General features: G+C 44.3%; 1 protein-coding gene across 1 annotated transcript in view; it reads right to left on the bottom strand.

The window, feature by feature from the left end:
* Positions 1-17,200, bottom strand: part of MAN1C1 (mannosidase alpha class 1C member 1) — a 129,375-nt gene that overhangs the window by 66,660 nt on the left and 45,515 nt on the right. The window contains exon 2 of the mRNA XM_082231641.1: positions 9,408-9,504. Coding sequence (XP_082087767.1) covers positions 9,408-9,504 — 97 coding nt within the window. The remainder of the gene's footprint in view (positions 1-9,407; positions 9,505-17,200) is intronic.

A 17,200-nucleotide genomic window follows, 5' to 3' on the forward strand; every position in this document is an offset into this window, starting at 1 on the left:
GCCTCCTATCTAGGTCACCCTTGCATTCGTCTCTCCAATGGCATGGCAGAACTACGCTTGGACAAGCACCGCGTAATGGAACGACAGCACAAGAGGCTTTCGTTCTGATTCATAAAACCAGCCTTTTGTCAAGGTTTGGAGGGTGTAAACAAGGTTTTACTCTCCCAGTCATCTACAGAACCACAAGGAAGATGCTAAAAATGAGTGTGAAGCTCAGAAAGAAGTCAACCGGCAAGAGGCATAAAATGGAATTTCACGAACTGAAAGGAAACCCAATACATTTTGAGCTCTAACAAACCTGCACAACTTGAGATTCATCAAGTCAAATGCAGCCCCAAAAGCCATAGACTGAGTCCTTCCAGATGTCTTTGAAACTCTGTGTTTTTGTAGTCTCAGGAAGGCAGCCCAACTAGTTTAACTGAGGCCCTAGCAAAGTGCAAGTTGGCCCAGCTAACCTTAAGTTGAACAGCCTTGTGCCTGGGTAGCCCTTCATCAGGAGGCTATTTGAAAAGGAAATATTCTTTAAAATGCAGGGATTTTCTTAAAATGTCCATTTTTAATTTTTATTCTAGTGGATTCCCCCCCCCCCACGTGCTAGCTGCACCCTAGCAAAATACATTACTAAGCATAATTATGAAGCAGCCAGCAGATTTTGAACAAAGGGGCATCCTGCTTGGTAGCCCCTTGCCAACTCTGTGTAAAACAGATAGCACACTGGTAGGGTGAATGTGGAACACTAACTGGAGCAGTCACTGGGAAGTGCTGCAAGAAATGACATTTAATATTCCGGAACACAGGAACCAAGGAGGTTGGAGCCTCTCCACTATCCCACAAGAAGGGGCCGTCGTGCCCAACTAGGACATCATAGAGCAATTAATGACATTCTTCAAACTGCACACTGAGCTGTGGAATTCACACCCCAAAGATATAGCAATAGCCACCAACCTAGGCAATCTAAATAAGGAATAGAAGATAAGGCTCTCAACAGCTACTAGTCATGATGGCTATATGCTACCTTTAGGATCAGAACCACCATGCCTCTGAATACAAGTTGTTGGGGAAACACCAGTGGGAGAGGGCTGTTGTTCTTTTGTCCTGCTTGTGAGCTTTCCATAGGCATCTGGCTGGCTATTGTGGAAAAGAAGGTGCTGGACAAGCTAGGCCTCTGGGTCTGACCTTCTCCTTTCATTTTATACTACTGTTTCTCCAGGGATGTGTCAGGGTGACATACATTGTTCCCTCCTATTTTATCCTCAAAAACAATTCAATGAGGCAGGTTAAGCTACTCCAAAACAATTGTTTTCACTCCCATGCAAAATTATGCAGATGTGGTTGATTAAAACTCCCATAATTAACTAGCTAAGCCTTCTTTGTATCAGGAAATAATAGTTCTAATGACATTCCCTAATAAAAAGAAAGAAAGAAACCGAGGACATTTTGGGAAGCACTTTCACCTTCTTGACAAGGACACAAGCTGGGCCTAAGAAGTCTGTGACTTTCCAAGAACGTTTTATCTTACTATCTTTAGGTCAGCGCAGCACATGGTCCACTGCACACAGTGGAACATTGCTGGAGGGGGGAGGGGGGGAACAGGCAGCAGATCTCCACACAGAATTCAAGAAACCTCACATCATTAGACTTCGCTTGTCAACATTCATGCTGCTGAAGCCCTTCCAATGTGCCAGTTGTCAGAGATTCAGTGCAAGAGGAACTTGCCAGGACTGGCAAAGATGTGCAGGTTTGGGAGGCAGCAACAAGCCACAACAGCATTGGCCCAATTTAAGAATGAAACTTAGCCATGAAGACGGCAAACCATGTGTTGTGTATATTTGTGTATTCTGGTTTTTTGCATGTGCAGCATTAACACACTGACACAGAGGGCATCTGGATTTTGGATTCCTGCTATGCCAACAATACACACACAGGGGTCAGCAACCCGATTAAAGTGTGATGCCAGAAACATGCCAGTTATCTTTTTCATAATTAGTATCACTTTTAGCTCCCGCTTCTGACAAGCCAATTTTAGATGCTCAATGCAAATTGTAATGAAGTTGGAGCTAGGAAGAGAATTGATCCAGTTAAGAATACGATCTAGCATAAGAAGCAGCTTATTAGACTCTAATATGGAGTTATAAATAGGACTGTAGATTCCATATTATAAAACATTCAAACAATGGGTCAAATTCTGTACCAAGGACAGCAGAGTCCTAACTTATGGCGAATAAAGCAAATGCACACACAGTTCTGAGTCATGTGTTAGAAACATAGGCAGCTGCCTTTTAACAAGTCTGACCATGGGCCCATCTGGCTCAGTATTGTAAACACTGGCTGGCAGCAGCCCTCCAGGGTTTCAAGCAGGAGCTTTCCCAGCCCTACCTGGAGACACCAGAGATTGAACCTGGGACCTTCTGTATGCAAGACAATTGCTCTACCACTGAGCTATGGTCCTTCCTCAAATTATTAGGCTGAAACTGCCTGTTAGTATTCCTCAAGCCATGCCACTTTCAAGAGTATCACTGCAGCCTTAAGGGCTAGCAGATTGTGGTTTCAAAAATAAGCAAACATTCCATTTCAAGAGAAATCTCAGGAGGTTGAATTCCTCATCAGACACTCGGTTTTCACACCTGTGTTCTACTGCAGTCTTTGAAACCAGCCAAGGGTTCCTCCTCTTCATGTCAGCTTCCAAGTGGAAACCATATTCGCCATTGGCAACATCTTTGCCCATCATGGAACTCACTCTCTCTGGAGAGTTAACAAACCCCAAGCCTGAACACATCTTTCTGGATGCACCGTATGAACTACTTATTCAGTTCATGTTGGCTTCTGGTGTAGGAATTAACCTCCAGTTTCAACAGCGTCTAAACTAGAAGCGAACTCTATTAATGGAGGGATCACCCACTGAAATTCTTATCCATCTCAAGCTTTCAGTAACATTAAAGCACCGAAGCCAAATTTGTAAGTAAGCAAATGGGGGAGGGGGACTGCTGCACCATCTTGGCCAGAAGAGATCCAGCTGTTCCAGCCCCAAGTCACTCTTAGAGGTGCCATAGGAGACCTGCTTGATTGGACTGGAGAAGGAAGGTTGATGCTATCAGGTTCTGGTGAGAGCTTGTATGGTAAACCTGGTGGATTCCTACCCTGGGGCATTAGGAGAGGTACTCTCCCTCCTGACATCTGGAAAGAAAGGGTTAAAAGCCTACATGAGAGCTGAGGATTGGATTGTTCAACAAAACAGACCTGCCCACCTTCTTGATAGAATCAGCTCCTTGATAGGTCCACTGGAAAGAAAATAGCATGCTTTAGAAAGCTACTATGCCTCTAGGTTTTTATAGCATTTACATCTTGTACTTTTACAACTGTTGCTAGAATTATTATTTTTTATAGTTATAATATATTATTAATAGATTCGGAGATCTTACCAAAATGAACTATTACAATTATTGGAAATTGGGCTTTTTAACTGAGTTGTTAAGAAACTGTGTGACATATTGATACTGATTAGTCTTTTTGGCTGTGTATTTTTGCTTTACCAAAATTTTTATTGCTCTGTTTTGATTTGTTCTGAGCTGCCTTGGGCACAATTCCGAGGAAAGGAGGCATACAAGCAAATTGATTAGTAATCAGCTACACAAAGGTATAGAACAAAAACTATGCCCTGGGCCTAACACTGTTATGAGAATCTGTTTTTATTTACCATCTGAATTCAAGCACGAATTAAGACAGGGAAACAAGTCACAAGATGGATCCTTTCGGCTACCAACATGGTACACACAAAGTAATACCAGGACGGGGGGGGGGGGGAGAGAAAGAAGAGGAAAATCTCTAGCATCTAAAAACAGCACTGGAGTTCAGATTGTGACATATCAGACCTTAACTGATAAATTTTGTTGATGCACCCTTAGAACAGAATTCAGCTCCTTTCCCCATAACTATATAAAATGCTGCCAGGCTAAAGGGATTTAAAACGTTTTGTCAGAATAATAAGTAGATATGACAGACACAGGGAGCAGGCAGAATAATAAGTCTGTTGTATAATGGCAGTCATTGTGGTGACAGGTGCGCTTGAAATGCCTAGCCAGATAATAAATGTCCTTCTCTCTAGCACTTTTGAAGGAAAAAAGGATCACGGTGCACTTTCCAATGTTAATTTGCTCAGGTTACTGCAGAACCAGCAGCAGGATGAAAGAAAGGAGGGGGGGCAGTGAACAGGCATTACGCTGGGCTTACCTTGGCAAGGGGTTGTGTTAACATGGTACAATGGGGACAGGTAAGGAAGAGTGCAAAGGTATGCAGATGAGAGAGAGAGGCTGTCTGGATTTGTTTGAGGCAGCTGCACCTTCAACCTAACCTAACCTGATTCACACCACCACCTCCAACTCAGAATGAAGCAAGGGTTGGGGCAATGAGAGGCAGATGGTAAAAAAATCAATAGAAGAAGAGCTCCCCTTGTCACTCAGGCTTCAGGGCCAAGCTACGGTTCTGTAGATGGCTAGGTCCAACAAACAACATCATGCTCATAGGTACATAGGAAGCTACAGTAAAAAGTAAAGGTAAAGGACCCCTGACAGTTAAGTCCAGTTGCGAACGACTCTGGGGTTGCGGTGCTCATCTCGCTTTACTGGCCGAGGGAGCCGACGTTTGTCCGCAAACAGTTTTTCCGGGTCATGTGGCCAGCATGACTAAGCCGCTTCTGGTGAAACCAGAGCAGCGCACGGAAACCTTACACCAAAGTCAGACTATGGGTCCATCTGGCTGAGTATTGCCTACTGTGACTGGCAGCAGTTCTCCAATGTTTCAGACAAGGTGCCTTTTCCCAGCCCTGTGTTGTGACAATGGGGATTGAACCTGGGACCGTCTGCATGCAGAGCATGTGCTCTACTGCTTTCAAGAGTTTTTTGTGTGTGATCTGACTGACAACTCTAAGAAGAAAAGAACAGCCTGCTGGGTCAGGTTGATGGCTCATCTAGTCCAGGACCCTGTACTCAAAACGGCCAACCAGATGCCCGTGGGAAACCAGCAAGCAGAACATAATAAGCACAGGAGCACTCTCCCCCTCCTGTGGTTTCCAGCAACTGGTATTTGGAAGCTGCCTCAAACGATGGAGGTAGGGCATAGCCATCACGGCTAGTAGCCATTGATAGCCACTTTATTTTATCTGTTCTAAATCTTCTAGCAATCAGTTATTGGGTGTCTACAGTTCCCTCCTAGAGCAGGCATGTCCAGATTCAACCATTCTTCAGTATCACAGGCAGTGCAGTGGGAGATATGCTTGAGGGAGGGAATGCTGCTCATTCACCCCCTAGTTCCTCCTCAAGTTCACAATCTGGCCAGTGCTGAATAAGGAAGGTAATGCCGTAAGTGAGCATCCTATGCACAACTGAAAAGCACATGTTACACCCTTAAGGAACTTGAAGATTTCACAGTCGCACACACACAGTTGAAAATAGCCTTGGTGTGGTATCCTCCCTCCCACGCAGAAGCAGCTGCAAATAAGGCTTTTGCTCAATTTTGACACCTCCAGGAAGGAAAGTACCGGGGCTGCCTACACTTCCCATCTGTGACTCAAAATTTTTAAGCCTTTGTATCAAAGGGGAGATTGGGGAGCAGAATCTCCTGAATTCTTAAATGCATTGAGTGTTGTTGGGAGTAAAGTTACTCGGCAAGGGGATCTGCTGACTTTGCTCTGTAGGGAGTGGAGGATCAGAAGAGCACTAACTAGCACAAGCCCTTCTGCTCCAGGACATTTTCTCAGGAGCTCTCATAAATGCATTACAAGCCTCTCCTAAGTAGCACCAATAGCTTGAGCATGATAAACACATTAAAATATTCTCCGACTCTTGTTCCTTTTTTGGTGTCATGTTCCTTTAGGAGTTTGGGTAAAGCTTAGCAGATTGGAAAATAGTTGCAAGATGCAGAAAGGCAAGGAGCACAGATAAAGAAAGCCAGACTCAATCACGGAGCACTTCCAGATGGTGGTTTCCCAAGTATACAACTGTGTACAAGTGCAGCACCCCAGGGGAAAGGAAGGGGCTGCTCCTGCCCCAGTGCTCCCAAGCTGCATGAAGGAAGCCACTGGGGTGGGGCTATCTCACCCCTTATACACCCAACTGATCACTGCAATCCGCAGGTGAGGGCTTCCTGCAAACACCATTTTACTGGGAGATCCATTCCATGCAATAATTGGAATTTGGCCTTTAGTGTGATGGCAACAACTTCCTGGAATCCCCTTTCAAGCTAAATATTATATAGGTACTTCCTCTCTTTTCAGTGCCTACAAAAGACCTTCCTCTTTCAACAAGCCTTTCATGTAGAGTTCTTTCCCAGTCTGCACCTCTATGCAAACTGCTTTTAGATGCTTTTCAGATTGATTGTTTGTGTGTTTGCTGCTCTCAGATCCTTTGGAACGATGCAAGGATTCGTCCATTAACTCACAAACTCTGGCAACAGGGAAGAACCCACAGTTAAAAGGGTGGGATTATTAACAGGAGCCTCCCAGCTGAAATAACCAATTCCACATGAAGAGTAACATAGGAGCAGAGACCAAGGCTTTAGATTCTGCGGTGACTTCAGCAAAAGTCCAGAGGCAACTAAGCCATTTTTAGAAGCAGAGTGGTGGGAGGGCAAAGGTTCGTTCCGCTTCTTCTCCCAGAGGCAGCCTTGAGCAGGTGGGTCAATAAAGAGAAATTATTGAGTGCATTGTATATAGCTGCTCCAGTGCAAAACTCCCCATTTGCATGAAGCTGTAAAAGGGCCAGTCTTGACATGAGTCTTGAGGAGATGTACCAGCAGGACTAGTGTAATGAGGGGGAGGAATGGCAAGTGGCTGTAGAACTGGATCCTGGGGGAGGGCCCAGAAGTTCAGGAGGCACTGCTCTAGATGTTGAGGAGGAGCCATGTGGGCTGTCAAAGAAAAGTCTTGCCTCAGGTCCTGTCAGCAGAGAAGCCACCTGATGCAACTCTGCTGCCGCCTCCCATCATCAAAGCACTTCCTGTCCCCAGGAAGGCACCTAAGGCTAGACCAGACAGTGAGCTGACCACTCCAACTCTGCCTCTGTCTCCAAGGATGCAGCTGACCTAACCCACTCACAGGAGTGCCTTTTTGCTTTCTCAGTCCCAAAGCTTGGATCTCTGACCAAGCAAATGATTGTGTCCGCACTGCTATTCAGAAGGAGAGCTCAGGACATGTATCAAGTGTTCGAATGTCTTAGCTTATGCTTCACCATGTAACTTAGTGCTCAGATAGAACAGCTGGCTTGCATCTATGTTTTGGTCATGCAGTGAATTCTGGATTAAAGCCTTTGGCAACTATTGATCAGAGAGTCCAAGTACTGCGCCCTCAAATTGGAGCCAGGACAGGTCTAAGTGGTAGTGGTGATGGTGGAGAGGCAACAGCCAGATGTCCTTATCTGATCCTATACACAAGTGATGGAAAAGGAATGAGAGAGACTAAATGCCAAGAGTGCCCAGACCTGATGGGCTGAAATCCAGGTTACAGATGGTGGCCGTCACAATTCCTAACAACCCCCCTGGCAGCCTCAAGGGTCCTCCATGCTAAAGCACTCCAAGCAAATGCAGCAAATGTCACTCCCCAAACCAGCAGCCTACACTGTGCCTCAACAATTTTGTTTAAATCGGAACAGCTATAATGCTTTTCCAGCTTTACGTAGTGCTGGCTAGAGATTATTATACTGTATAGAAATTAACTTTTAAAAAAAAAAAATCAATTTGTCAAATCAAAAGGTGATGGCAATGGGGAGTTGAGTGACAAAGGAGGCTGCTTAGCTTCAGAAAAGCACGAGGGGAGAGGGAAAGAGTAGAAAGAGGCCGACAAAGAGAATACCAGCTGCCTAAGCAGCATAAGCATTTGAGTTACCCAAAACACTATAATCGGCTAAAGAGAAAATTATACAAACCAGTAAGCACACAAAGCAAAGCCTTTAATATTGATTCATGTTTTCAATATTTCATGAGAGGCATCTTCCTCTGAATAGAACTGACTTGAGAGGAAATGCTTGGCCAGTTCAGAGAGCTACAGATTCAGATTGAGAGTAAAGCCACAGAACCGCCACCTCTCCTTCACAGAAGCTTGGAAGCAGGGCCCAAGACAGGAAAGGGGCAACCTTTCCTGTTCCACAGGGCAAATCCTTATCAGGATCAGCTTTACAGGCCAAAGTTGACCGGTGGCTTGTCTTGCCCTTCAGTCAGAGTGCTTTATGTGGGGTTCCTGCCTGGGACGTTGTTGGCCGCATGTTCCAAGCACAGGTCATTGTTTCTTCCCTCCCTACCACTGATGGCTGCAGTTTGCTGATGTTGTTCGAGAAAGGTATTTGATTCTCCCCTCTCTGCCAGTTGATGGGGATAGAAGAATCAAGGCTGCTTAGTACTGGGTTCAGGTGCATTAAAGAGCTCTCTGGCACACCCGGCCCCAGTGCTAAGCAGAATTGCTGCCTCTTATTGGCTGATGTGAAGGGACAGCAATCCTGCTTGGTCCTGGAGCATCAGAGAGCTCCTTGGTGCATCTGGACCAAGCAGGGTCATTCTCCTTTCAAATCAGCCAAATGATTGAAAGCTGTACAGTTTTTGTCCTAATGTTCTGCTGCTTGTTCTCTGCCCTCAGAAGGAAATCCAGAGGGGCTTTCAGCTCAACCAGGGCCCATGATCTTGACTGTAAAGTAATCTCCCCATTGCTTGGCTCAGTAGGGATCTGCCTGTGTGGCGAGGTCATTAAATAACCATTTTGCAATCACTGCACATTGTGTAATCTTCATTCCACTATGTAAAAAGGGCAGTTAACTTGGTCATAACTCTGGACTGCATCTAAAAGAGTGAATTTACAGGGGGAAACCTGGTCTGACAATTCATGTTGCAGGGGAATGGTTTCATGTGAGCTTTTTCAGAACAGAACTAATTTCAACTGCTTTTACATACCTACCTTTTGCAATTTTAAAAAGCGATGATACTAGCATGTAAGGCCCTAAGGCACATCTCCTTTCAGGAACTTGGCCTGTTTCCCCCCCACCCCCTTCCAATCTCCCTCTACTTTTCTTCCTCTTCAGACATATATACCTGTTCAGCCTCCAGCACAGATTTATGTCCCTCCACCCTTCCCAAATTCCTTAGGATTCTTAAAACCTTCTCTCCCCAGTTGTCAGGGAGAAGCTTCATGGCTGTTGTATGGGCCAGATAATCAGTATTCTACACAGCCCAGATTCTGCTGGAAACAGAAAGGACTGTTGCTCCCGGCCTTGATTCAGTTTCGAAATGTGTACATCTGTCCTACAAGGGGAAAGTGTAGCTCCACCATGGGCTTAGTCAGTCCTTAATGTATGTATGTCTGCCTCTAATCTAATTTTCTATTTCCTAAACATTGAACAGTTGAAATTGTTCCAGCAAATTGTTCAGCTCACCAAACATGTTCCCGATGTGCCCATTCTTAGTGAGAGGTCTCAGTTCATTTTTCCCCATTGCATATTGCTTGTAGTTTTCCCAAGCAAACTTCATCATCTGCAAGAAAAAGAGAAAGACATTTTATGGTTATCTGGATATTAAAGGTAAAGGTACCCCTGCCCGTACGGGCCAGTCTTGACAGACTCTAGGGTTGTGCGCCCATCTCACTCAAGAGGCCGGGGGCCAGCGCTGTCCGGAGACACTTCCGGGTCACGTGGCCAGCGTGACATCGCTGCTCTGGCGAGCCAGAGCCGCATACGGAAACGCCGTTTACCTTCCCGCTAGTAAGCGGTCCCTATTTATCTACTTGCACCCGAGGGTGCTTTCGAACTGCTAGGTTGGCAGGCGCTGGGACCGAACAACGGGAGCGCACCCCGCCGCGGGGATTCGAACCGCCGATCTTTCGATCGGCAAGCCCTAGGCGCTGAGGCTTTTACCCACAGCGCCACCCGCGTCCCTATCTGGATATTAGACTGCTGCATATATAGCCCTTATGAATCGCCACACTGAAAGACAGATTAGAAGGCAGACAGAAAAGGCAAGGTGACTGGTACTGATGTAAGAAGGCAGGAATTTCTGTTCTAATCTATATTTGTCATAATCAGTGCCATTTCCATTCAGCTGCAGTTCGGTTTCTGCCACATACTATGTTATACATCTCACTGCCCAGTATTTAAGGTAATTTGCATAACATAAATTTCAAAGTGCTGGCATGCTCTGGTCCATGGGGTCACGAAGAGTCGGACACGACTAAACGACTAAACAACAACAACAATTTCAAAGTTAGGGAATCATCTTTTTTTTAAAAATAATAAAATAAAGTCATTAATTGCATATAGTTTTTAAATCTGCAAACAACACTGTGAATGAATCCTATTCACTTGACTGATTTCTGTTCCTGACCATAGGATTTCTCTGGCATCCCTAATCACATTTGTACAAGGTTGAGGCATAGCCTAAGGAGAGCCCTGCTGAACTGGATCAAAGCTGCATCTTATCAAGCATCATATCTCCCACAGTGGCCAACCAGATGCCTCTGGAAATCTTATAAGCTGGACATGAAGGCTGAGGAACTAGGGCAAATAGTGCTGAAATGAGACACAGTTCCAGGCCTTACTGATAAATTTAAAATGAACACGTCCAGATGGCTGGGCTGGCACAAAATACTTTGCCACCTGAGTTGCTCCTGTCTCTGCCACCCACTTCTTCTGTGTCACTTGCTGCTCTAACCTCTTAATTTTTATAATTTTCCCAGTTGATTAGTAATGGCTATGCTAACTCTCTGCTTCCCTTTCCACACCATCCTTGCCTTGTTCTGAGAAAAGGCCAAAGGGGTACAGTGGTACCTCAGGTTACAAACACCTTGGGTTATAAACTCCACTAACCCAGTAGTAGTACCTCAGGTTAAGAACTTTACCTCAGGATGAGAACAGAAATCGCAGGGCGGCGGCAGTGGGAGACCCCATTAGCTAAAGTGGTACCTCAGGTTAAGAACGTTTTCAGGTTAAGAACGGACCTCCGGAACGAATTAAGTTCGTAACCAGAGGTACCACTGTAATTTCTCAAAGTGAGGCATTGTAGTCAAACTTTGCTATATCGATTGATTTCGCCTTATGCCCAACCCTGAGGGAAATGTGCCATATGCACAGAGGTTTTTCCAAATCTACAAGTCCATAATTATTATTTTTTAAATGAACTGGGTGATACACAGCTCAAACATGTGTTAGTTTGCAATGTCATCATTCTGGAGGTAAATCTGGGGCCACGAAAGATGTGGGAGCATTGGTTACAGTATGTTCTGAAGCTGTGGTTGGAGATAAGCTAGAAATATAGAAAGCTGCCTTACACCAATTCAGACCCTTGGGTCTACCAAGCTCAGTTATTAACTACACTGACTGGTAGCAACTCTTCAGGGGTTCAGACTGTTGGTTCAAAATAGATGTAAAGGAAGGAGAATTCCCTTGTTGCCAAGATCCAGGTTTGGGGCAAGTGCTTTTTGTTGACAAAGCATCAGCATTGATTTAAAATCACAAAAAAATATGCAGCAAAGTAAAGTAGAAATATAGACTTTTTGACCTTTAAAATATGCCCTCCAAGTTCCTTCCAAAGTTTTCCACTTGCTCTGGCACAGAAAAAGATCACACATTTGTTAAGTTAAAAACAGTTCACTTACAAACTCTCCAAAGGTCAGATTCAAAAGCTTCAGAAAGTTGCACAGGGAGTAAAATTTGACTTAGTTACAAAGTGGTGAAAGTTCCTAAATTATTGGTATAGGAACTCAAAGAGTGGCTTGGGAGAGCCATGCGGTCTGAGCTAGAACAACCAGCTCAAGCCTCTTGAGCTTCTAAGATAGGCTAAGAACAAATGTTTGATTGCCCATTTCTTCCCAAGGTGAGGGGAAGTGGACATAAGTAAACCTGGTAGGACAGCTAACTCTATGGTATTAACCCCTTAATGCATTAATTAGACTTAATCATGTTGTGTATATGAGGCTGGCTATGCACAAGGGTGTCTCCCAGCCCTACCAGGAAATGCCAGGGATTGAACCTGGGACCTTCTGCTTGCAAAACAGATGCTCTTCCACTGAACTACGGCCCTTCTCCAAGAGATGGTTAGAGATGACAACAGATGGTTGGAGTGCAAGATGGTTTGGAAGAACGATGGCTGCTCAAGCTATGTCTACCCAACCTAATTTCTCTTCTGTTGAACAAGATTTTGTATTGTTTCAAAACTAGAGGAGACAGAAGGGTGGTGTGAAGCAAATCCTCACTCAAAGTCCCTTTCTTAAAAGCTATTGTTTGTCTCTTGCTTATATGTTATGTGGACCTGATCTATGCTTGGCTGGGAGACCAGAGGAAGCCTTTCACAGAAGCCAGGAGGAGCTGCTGAAGAGGAGTGGAGTGTAGGAATTTTATATATATATCTTTCCAAATCTCAGAAAAAGCTGTCTTTGTCATGCCTTCCTAAAAGTTTCCTTATGGGAAAATAAATTCTCCAACTCCAAAGAGCATGGTTTGGGAGAGACTTCCAAGAAATCATCAAACTGGCCTTCCGGGAAAGACTCTGAGGCATGGGGTCATTGACACGTATGTACAAACATAACTTTTTTGCTTTCCCTTCGCACGCTTGACTCCAGCTGGCAGGGGAAGTGAAAATGACAAATATCCACCCTTAAGAGACTAGAACTGGTCAGTTGCCAGGCTTTTCCCTAAACAAGGCCTCTCGCTTTTGAAAAATGCAATCCAAGGCTACCTATTTCTCAGAGCTTTCTAAGGTCACAATCCTCAAGCAAGCTTAGTCTGCAGCCAGCGGTACAATTAAAAAATGCATTCACTAGCCCAATTTAAAATTCCATTTTTTGGCACAGTTGCCATCAAAAACTCACAACAGCATGTACGGGGTTCTATGCATCTGCAAGAATGTTTGAATGCCCTTCTCATACAAACTTAAGAAAATGCTGCTGCATCTAGTCCAGAACCACATTCTCACAGTGGCCAACCAGATGCCTCCTGTGGGAAGCTCTCAAGAAGGACCTCAACACAACAGCACTCTCGCTACTTGTGATTCTCAGCAATTAGTATTCAGAGGCATACTGCAGCAGTGGAGGCAGAACCCAGCCATCCTCCTGACAGCCTTATCCTCCATGAGTTTGTCTAATCCTCTTTTAAAACCATCCAAGTTGGTGGCCGCCAAAAAATCTGAAGGACCAATGATTAGCTAACCCTGGTGAAAGAAGCACCTGTCAAGCAAGTTTACTTCATGCTCAGACAACATAGTGAAACTCATTCAGCCTAGGGAAGCTCTATCAGACCTTGGTGCCTGCTCATGAACCCTAGAGCAGGAGACTAGAGAATCTTCTTTCTTGTGAGAGGCTTTGGGGTGACCCGTGAATTTGTTTGTGCCCTGGGTGAGAACCAGGGTGGATGGCTGGGTTCACAACTATTTTTCAAGTTAATGGGAATAAAAGGGATGGGGAGCCCCATTTTTGCCGCGAATATACCACTTCAGTCTAAGCCCAAACCAATTTAGCAGCCTTGTAATTTCAGCTGGGTGCCCATTCAGCCAGGAAATTTTCCTTCCAGTTCCTATTGAAAGCTGGCAGATATACAGTTAAACTAATATGGCCTCTTCTATCACTAAGAACCATGGATGACAGACGCTATCAAAATTCAGTTGAAAACAGTGCCAAGAAATCTTTTGAATCTTATGGGTGTTCTTTTTTTAAAATGATAAAAAATAAATATTTTGAATCAGAGTCTGTCACAAAACTAACCACATTTGTTGTTTTTAGGCCATTTTGCTTCTTGTGTGTTACTCTCATAGGGACTACTCTGTATTCCAGATTCCCCTATACCTGAAAAAAGAAAGTGTGAGCATTCGTTTATTAAAATTGTAAACTAACTCAACAGAAGCGACACCACCACCTTCCTTCAGTAACCTCTAAAAAGGTGCCAGTGTTGAGACTTAGGTAGCAGATTCATACATTTAGTCCAGTCAACTGATTAGACTGAGCCAGTCAACTGGAAGTATTTGATTGGATGGCAGGTTTTATTTCATCTTTTGCTTATTTATACACCACACCTATTAAAAGTAAACAAGAAACATCATCAGGAAAGTCATGCATCAGTAGGGGAGGGAGTTACCTTTGCTGCAGACCACCACCCAACCCTTGAAAAATCCCAAATTCTGGAGGACTGGAAAGGTAAGTAATATACTTTTGTGATTTTCAGCTCCATTCATCAAAAATGAAGAAGGTGGGGTCCCCCAAATCTGAGGATAACTACTTCAGAGTAGTACAATCAGTGCAACAGTGCTACTTAATCATGAAAATGAGGTTAATCAGACATTTTGCAATTTTGCATACTGTGAACTTCTGCAGCTGTAACACCCATTTGCTGCCAATGGGTTGGAGAAGCAAATCAGCAAAGTATACTCCCTGCCTTCTCTGGGGTGCGGTTAAGCATTTGGCCAGCACAGAGAGACCTTACCCATGGTTAATGTTAACCAAGAACAGGAATCACAGTTTTAAGTGGCTAGATCTCAAGGCAAATATTGTTTGTTTGTATGAGAAGCACACCCTCCTACAAATTAAAACCGCCCATCAAAAGGGTGCTTGTGCCCAGTAAGGCAACAGTGTGGTCCACCCAAAATGTATTCAGCAGCAGTATTTCAGACCAGCAACCTAAAACAGTTTTTGTTCATGTTTGATCTTTTGCCAACCAAATGGGAAATGAGGCCAAATTTCTCGTGTTGTTATGAAAAGGCTTAGCATTAAAATAAAATAAAAAGAGAGGAGAGGAGAGGAGCGACTCACTGGTCGGATGCTCTGACCACACTGCCTTACACTCACCGTATTTTTTGCACCATAACACTCACTTTTTTCCTCCTAGAAAGTAAGGGGAAATGTCTGTGCGTGTTATGGAGGGAATGCCTACAGGTGGCATGCCTACGGATTTTCCTCCTCTAAAAACTACGTGCGTGTTATGGTCGGGTGCGTATTATAGAGCGAAAAATACGGTATTCTCCCTTTCTGTGCTTAGAGTCACAGGGAGGATGGATTGCTTTCAGCATGTTGCCTAGTGACACCAGAGAGCCAAATATGTTCTCTGGTGAGCAACAACCATTACATTTACACTTCTTATACTCTTATGATTGTGTGCAGTCCGCATATTTCAACATCTTTTCTTTTCTTTCTTTGTCCCGTGCTCCCCTTTCATCCCTGCTACAAGAATATTGACGGCAAGTGTTTATTAGTGGCAAAAATTATTCAGGCTGTTCCAGATAACCCAGTTTTCATTGATTTATTACAGAGCTTTAGGGGCTGGAAGAGGATGGCTCTTTTAAAAACCACAACTCAGAAGGCCCCTGATCAAATCTTAACATACTCTACTTTGGTAGCTAGTGATTAGAATCCAAGTTGCTGGATACAGTCCAAAGGCAGAATAAGCTTTGTATGGATTCAGTGCTTGGTCAAGAGGCATGACCATGAACACCAAGCAGCCAAATACCACATATACTCACCCTCTCTGCTGCTGTTAATACAGCCCTCTATCCCTTTCACTATTTTTCCAGTACGGGTAAGCAGGAACTAGGTGGTGGTTTCAAAGATACTGCCTGATACATCTGCACCCAAATAATCCTGGAAATAGTCAGATATCTTGTGGCTGCCTCAGGAAAGGAGTTGCTCGCTTGCTCTTCCTTAACCCAAGAGAATGGACTGGGAATGAAGCACAGGGGAAATATGGTAGGGAAGGAGGTAGGATGGGTCCCAGAAAGTAAAGATGAAAGGGATCAGCTGCAAGGAGAGAAGGAGCTCATATAGTTGGAGCCCAAGAAGGGAGGTGGGGAAGACAAGGAAAGAGGCAAGGGAGGTAGAATAGCCCTAGCAACAGATTTTTTTTTTTGGAGGGGGGCATCATGGAGGTGGGTCCTGGGATGCTACAAAGGACCAAATGGGAGGCAAGAAACCTTGACACTGCATGCAGACTACTCATTTCCCACAATACACTCAACTTCACAGGCTACGTACTATTTTAAATCACTTGACTAGTGCATCAGTTACAATTCCCATTCCTCCAAAATTATAAAGCCTAATGTTTCAAAGCAAGAGCTTTGTGCCGTTCCCACTGTTTTCGAGGGAAATCATGGTTACTTATGATGAGACAACTGAAATGGCTTAAAGTTAACCAGAATTCAAAGCAATTAAATTACCCTGCTCCTGGTGTGAGGAAGGCAAGCCGCTAATGCATAGAAGGGAGGCCCTTGGGGCATGCGATAAAGAAACCGGGTCGGCGCTAAATTCTTTATCAAAGAAACGGCTTACTGTGGAGATGCATCTAAAAGCATATTGTATAGGTCTAATCTGATATATGGAGGAGTTAAACACTGGAATCCTTTGGTTAGACTTATTTGCAACGGTCTAAGCTATCAGCAGGGGTAAAATGTGAGCTTTACCACAAAATCAAAGTGACTAAAGGAGCTTATTCTGGACTGTACTACTTTTGGTTGCTGCATTTTTAGTTGCTTCCACAGTAAGATCTCAGGATGCATTGTATTTTTTAAAACACCACACTATTCAACTGGCTTTACACACCCAGGCTGTGTAAATTAGAAAATGGGGGGAAAAACAATGCCAACTCAATGGCCTTTCCCCCTATATATTTTTCTGAAGCACAACCAAAACGAAGAAAATCACTTTTACCCGTCCTCTGATGACTTGAGGGTCCATTTCACCTAAGCACGGAAATATGCTCACCCTGCTTCTCCTCTGCATACTCCTACAGGTGGCAACAGCAACAGCACCAAGCAGCTGCTCAATATCCACACAGCAGCAGGACACATGCAGCAAATTAGCAACATCTGGTTGGGTCTTGACACATAACTTTCCCCCTTCTATGTGGCATGTGGATAAAGTAGATTGAAAGCTTTATTCAAGGTTTGCAATGGTCCAAATCAGGCTACAGGTGCAGATCACCCAAGATCCAGCTAGAGAGTTTGACAGCAACATCAGGGACCGTGAGACCAGCTGAAAAAATATCTCGACAGCCAAACTCCTCCCACTAGCTTTTTAAGGGTGAGATGTGGTGGCTATGAAGGCTTATTCACACTTACCTTTCCTCTGCTCTTTCAAGGCATGGTCCACGCCTTAAAGCTCAGTGTCTGCGTGCCCCCCCCCAATTTTACCTTAGATTCCCCTCTCTGAAAACCTGCTCCTTAAAGCTCAATTGGAGAAAACAACCATCCAAAGAAAACC

The sequence above is a fragment of the Podarcis vaucheri genome (assembly GCF_965113315.1).
Source record: "Podarcis vaucheri genome assembly, chromosome: 7".
NCBI classification, from domain to species: domain Eukaryota; kingdom Metazoa; phylum Chordata; class Lepidosauria; order Squamata; family Lacertidae; genus Podarcis; species Podarcis vaucheri.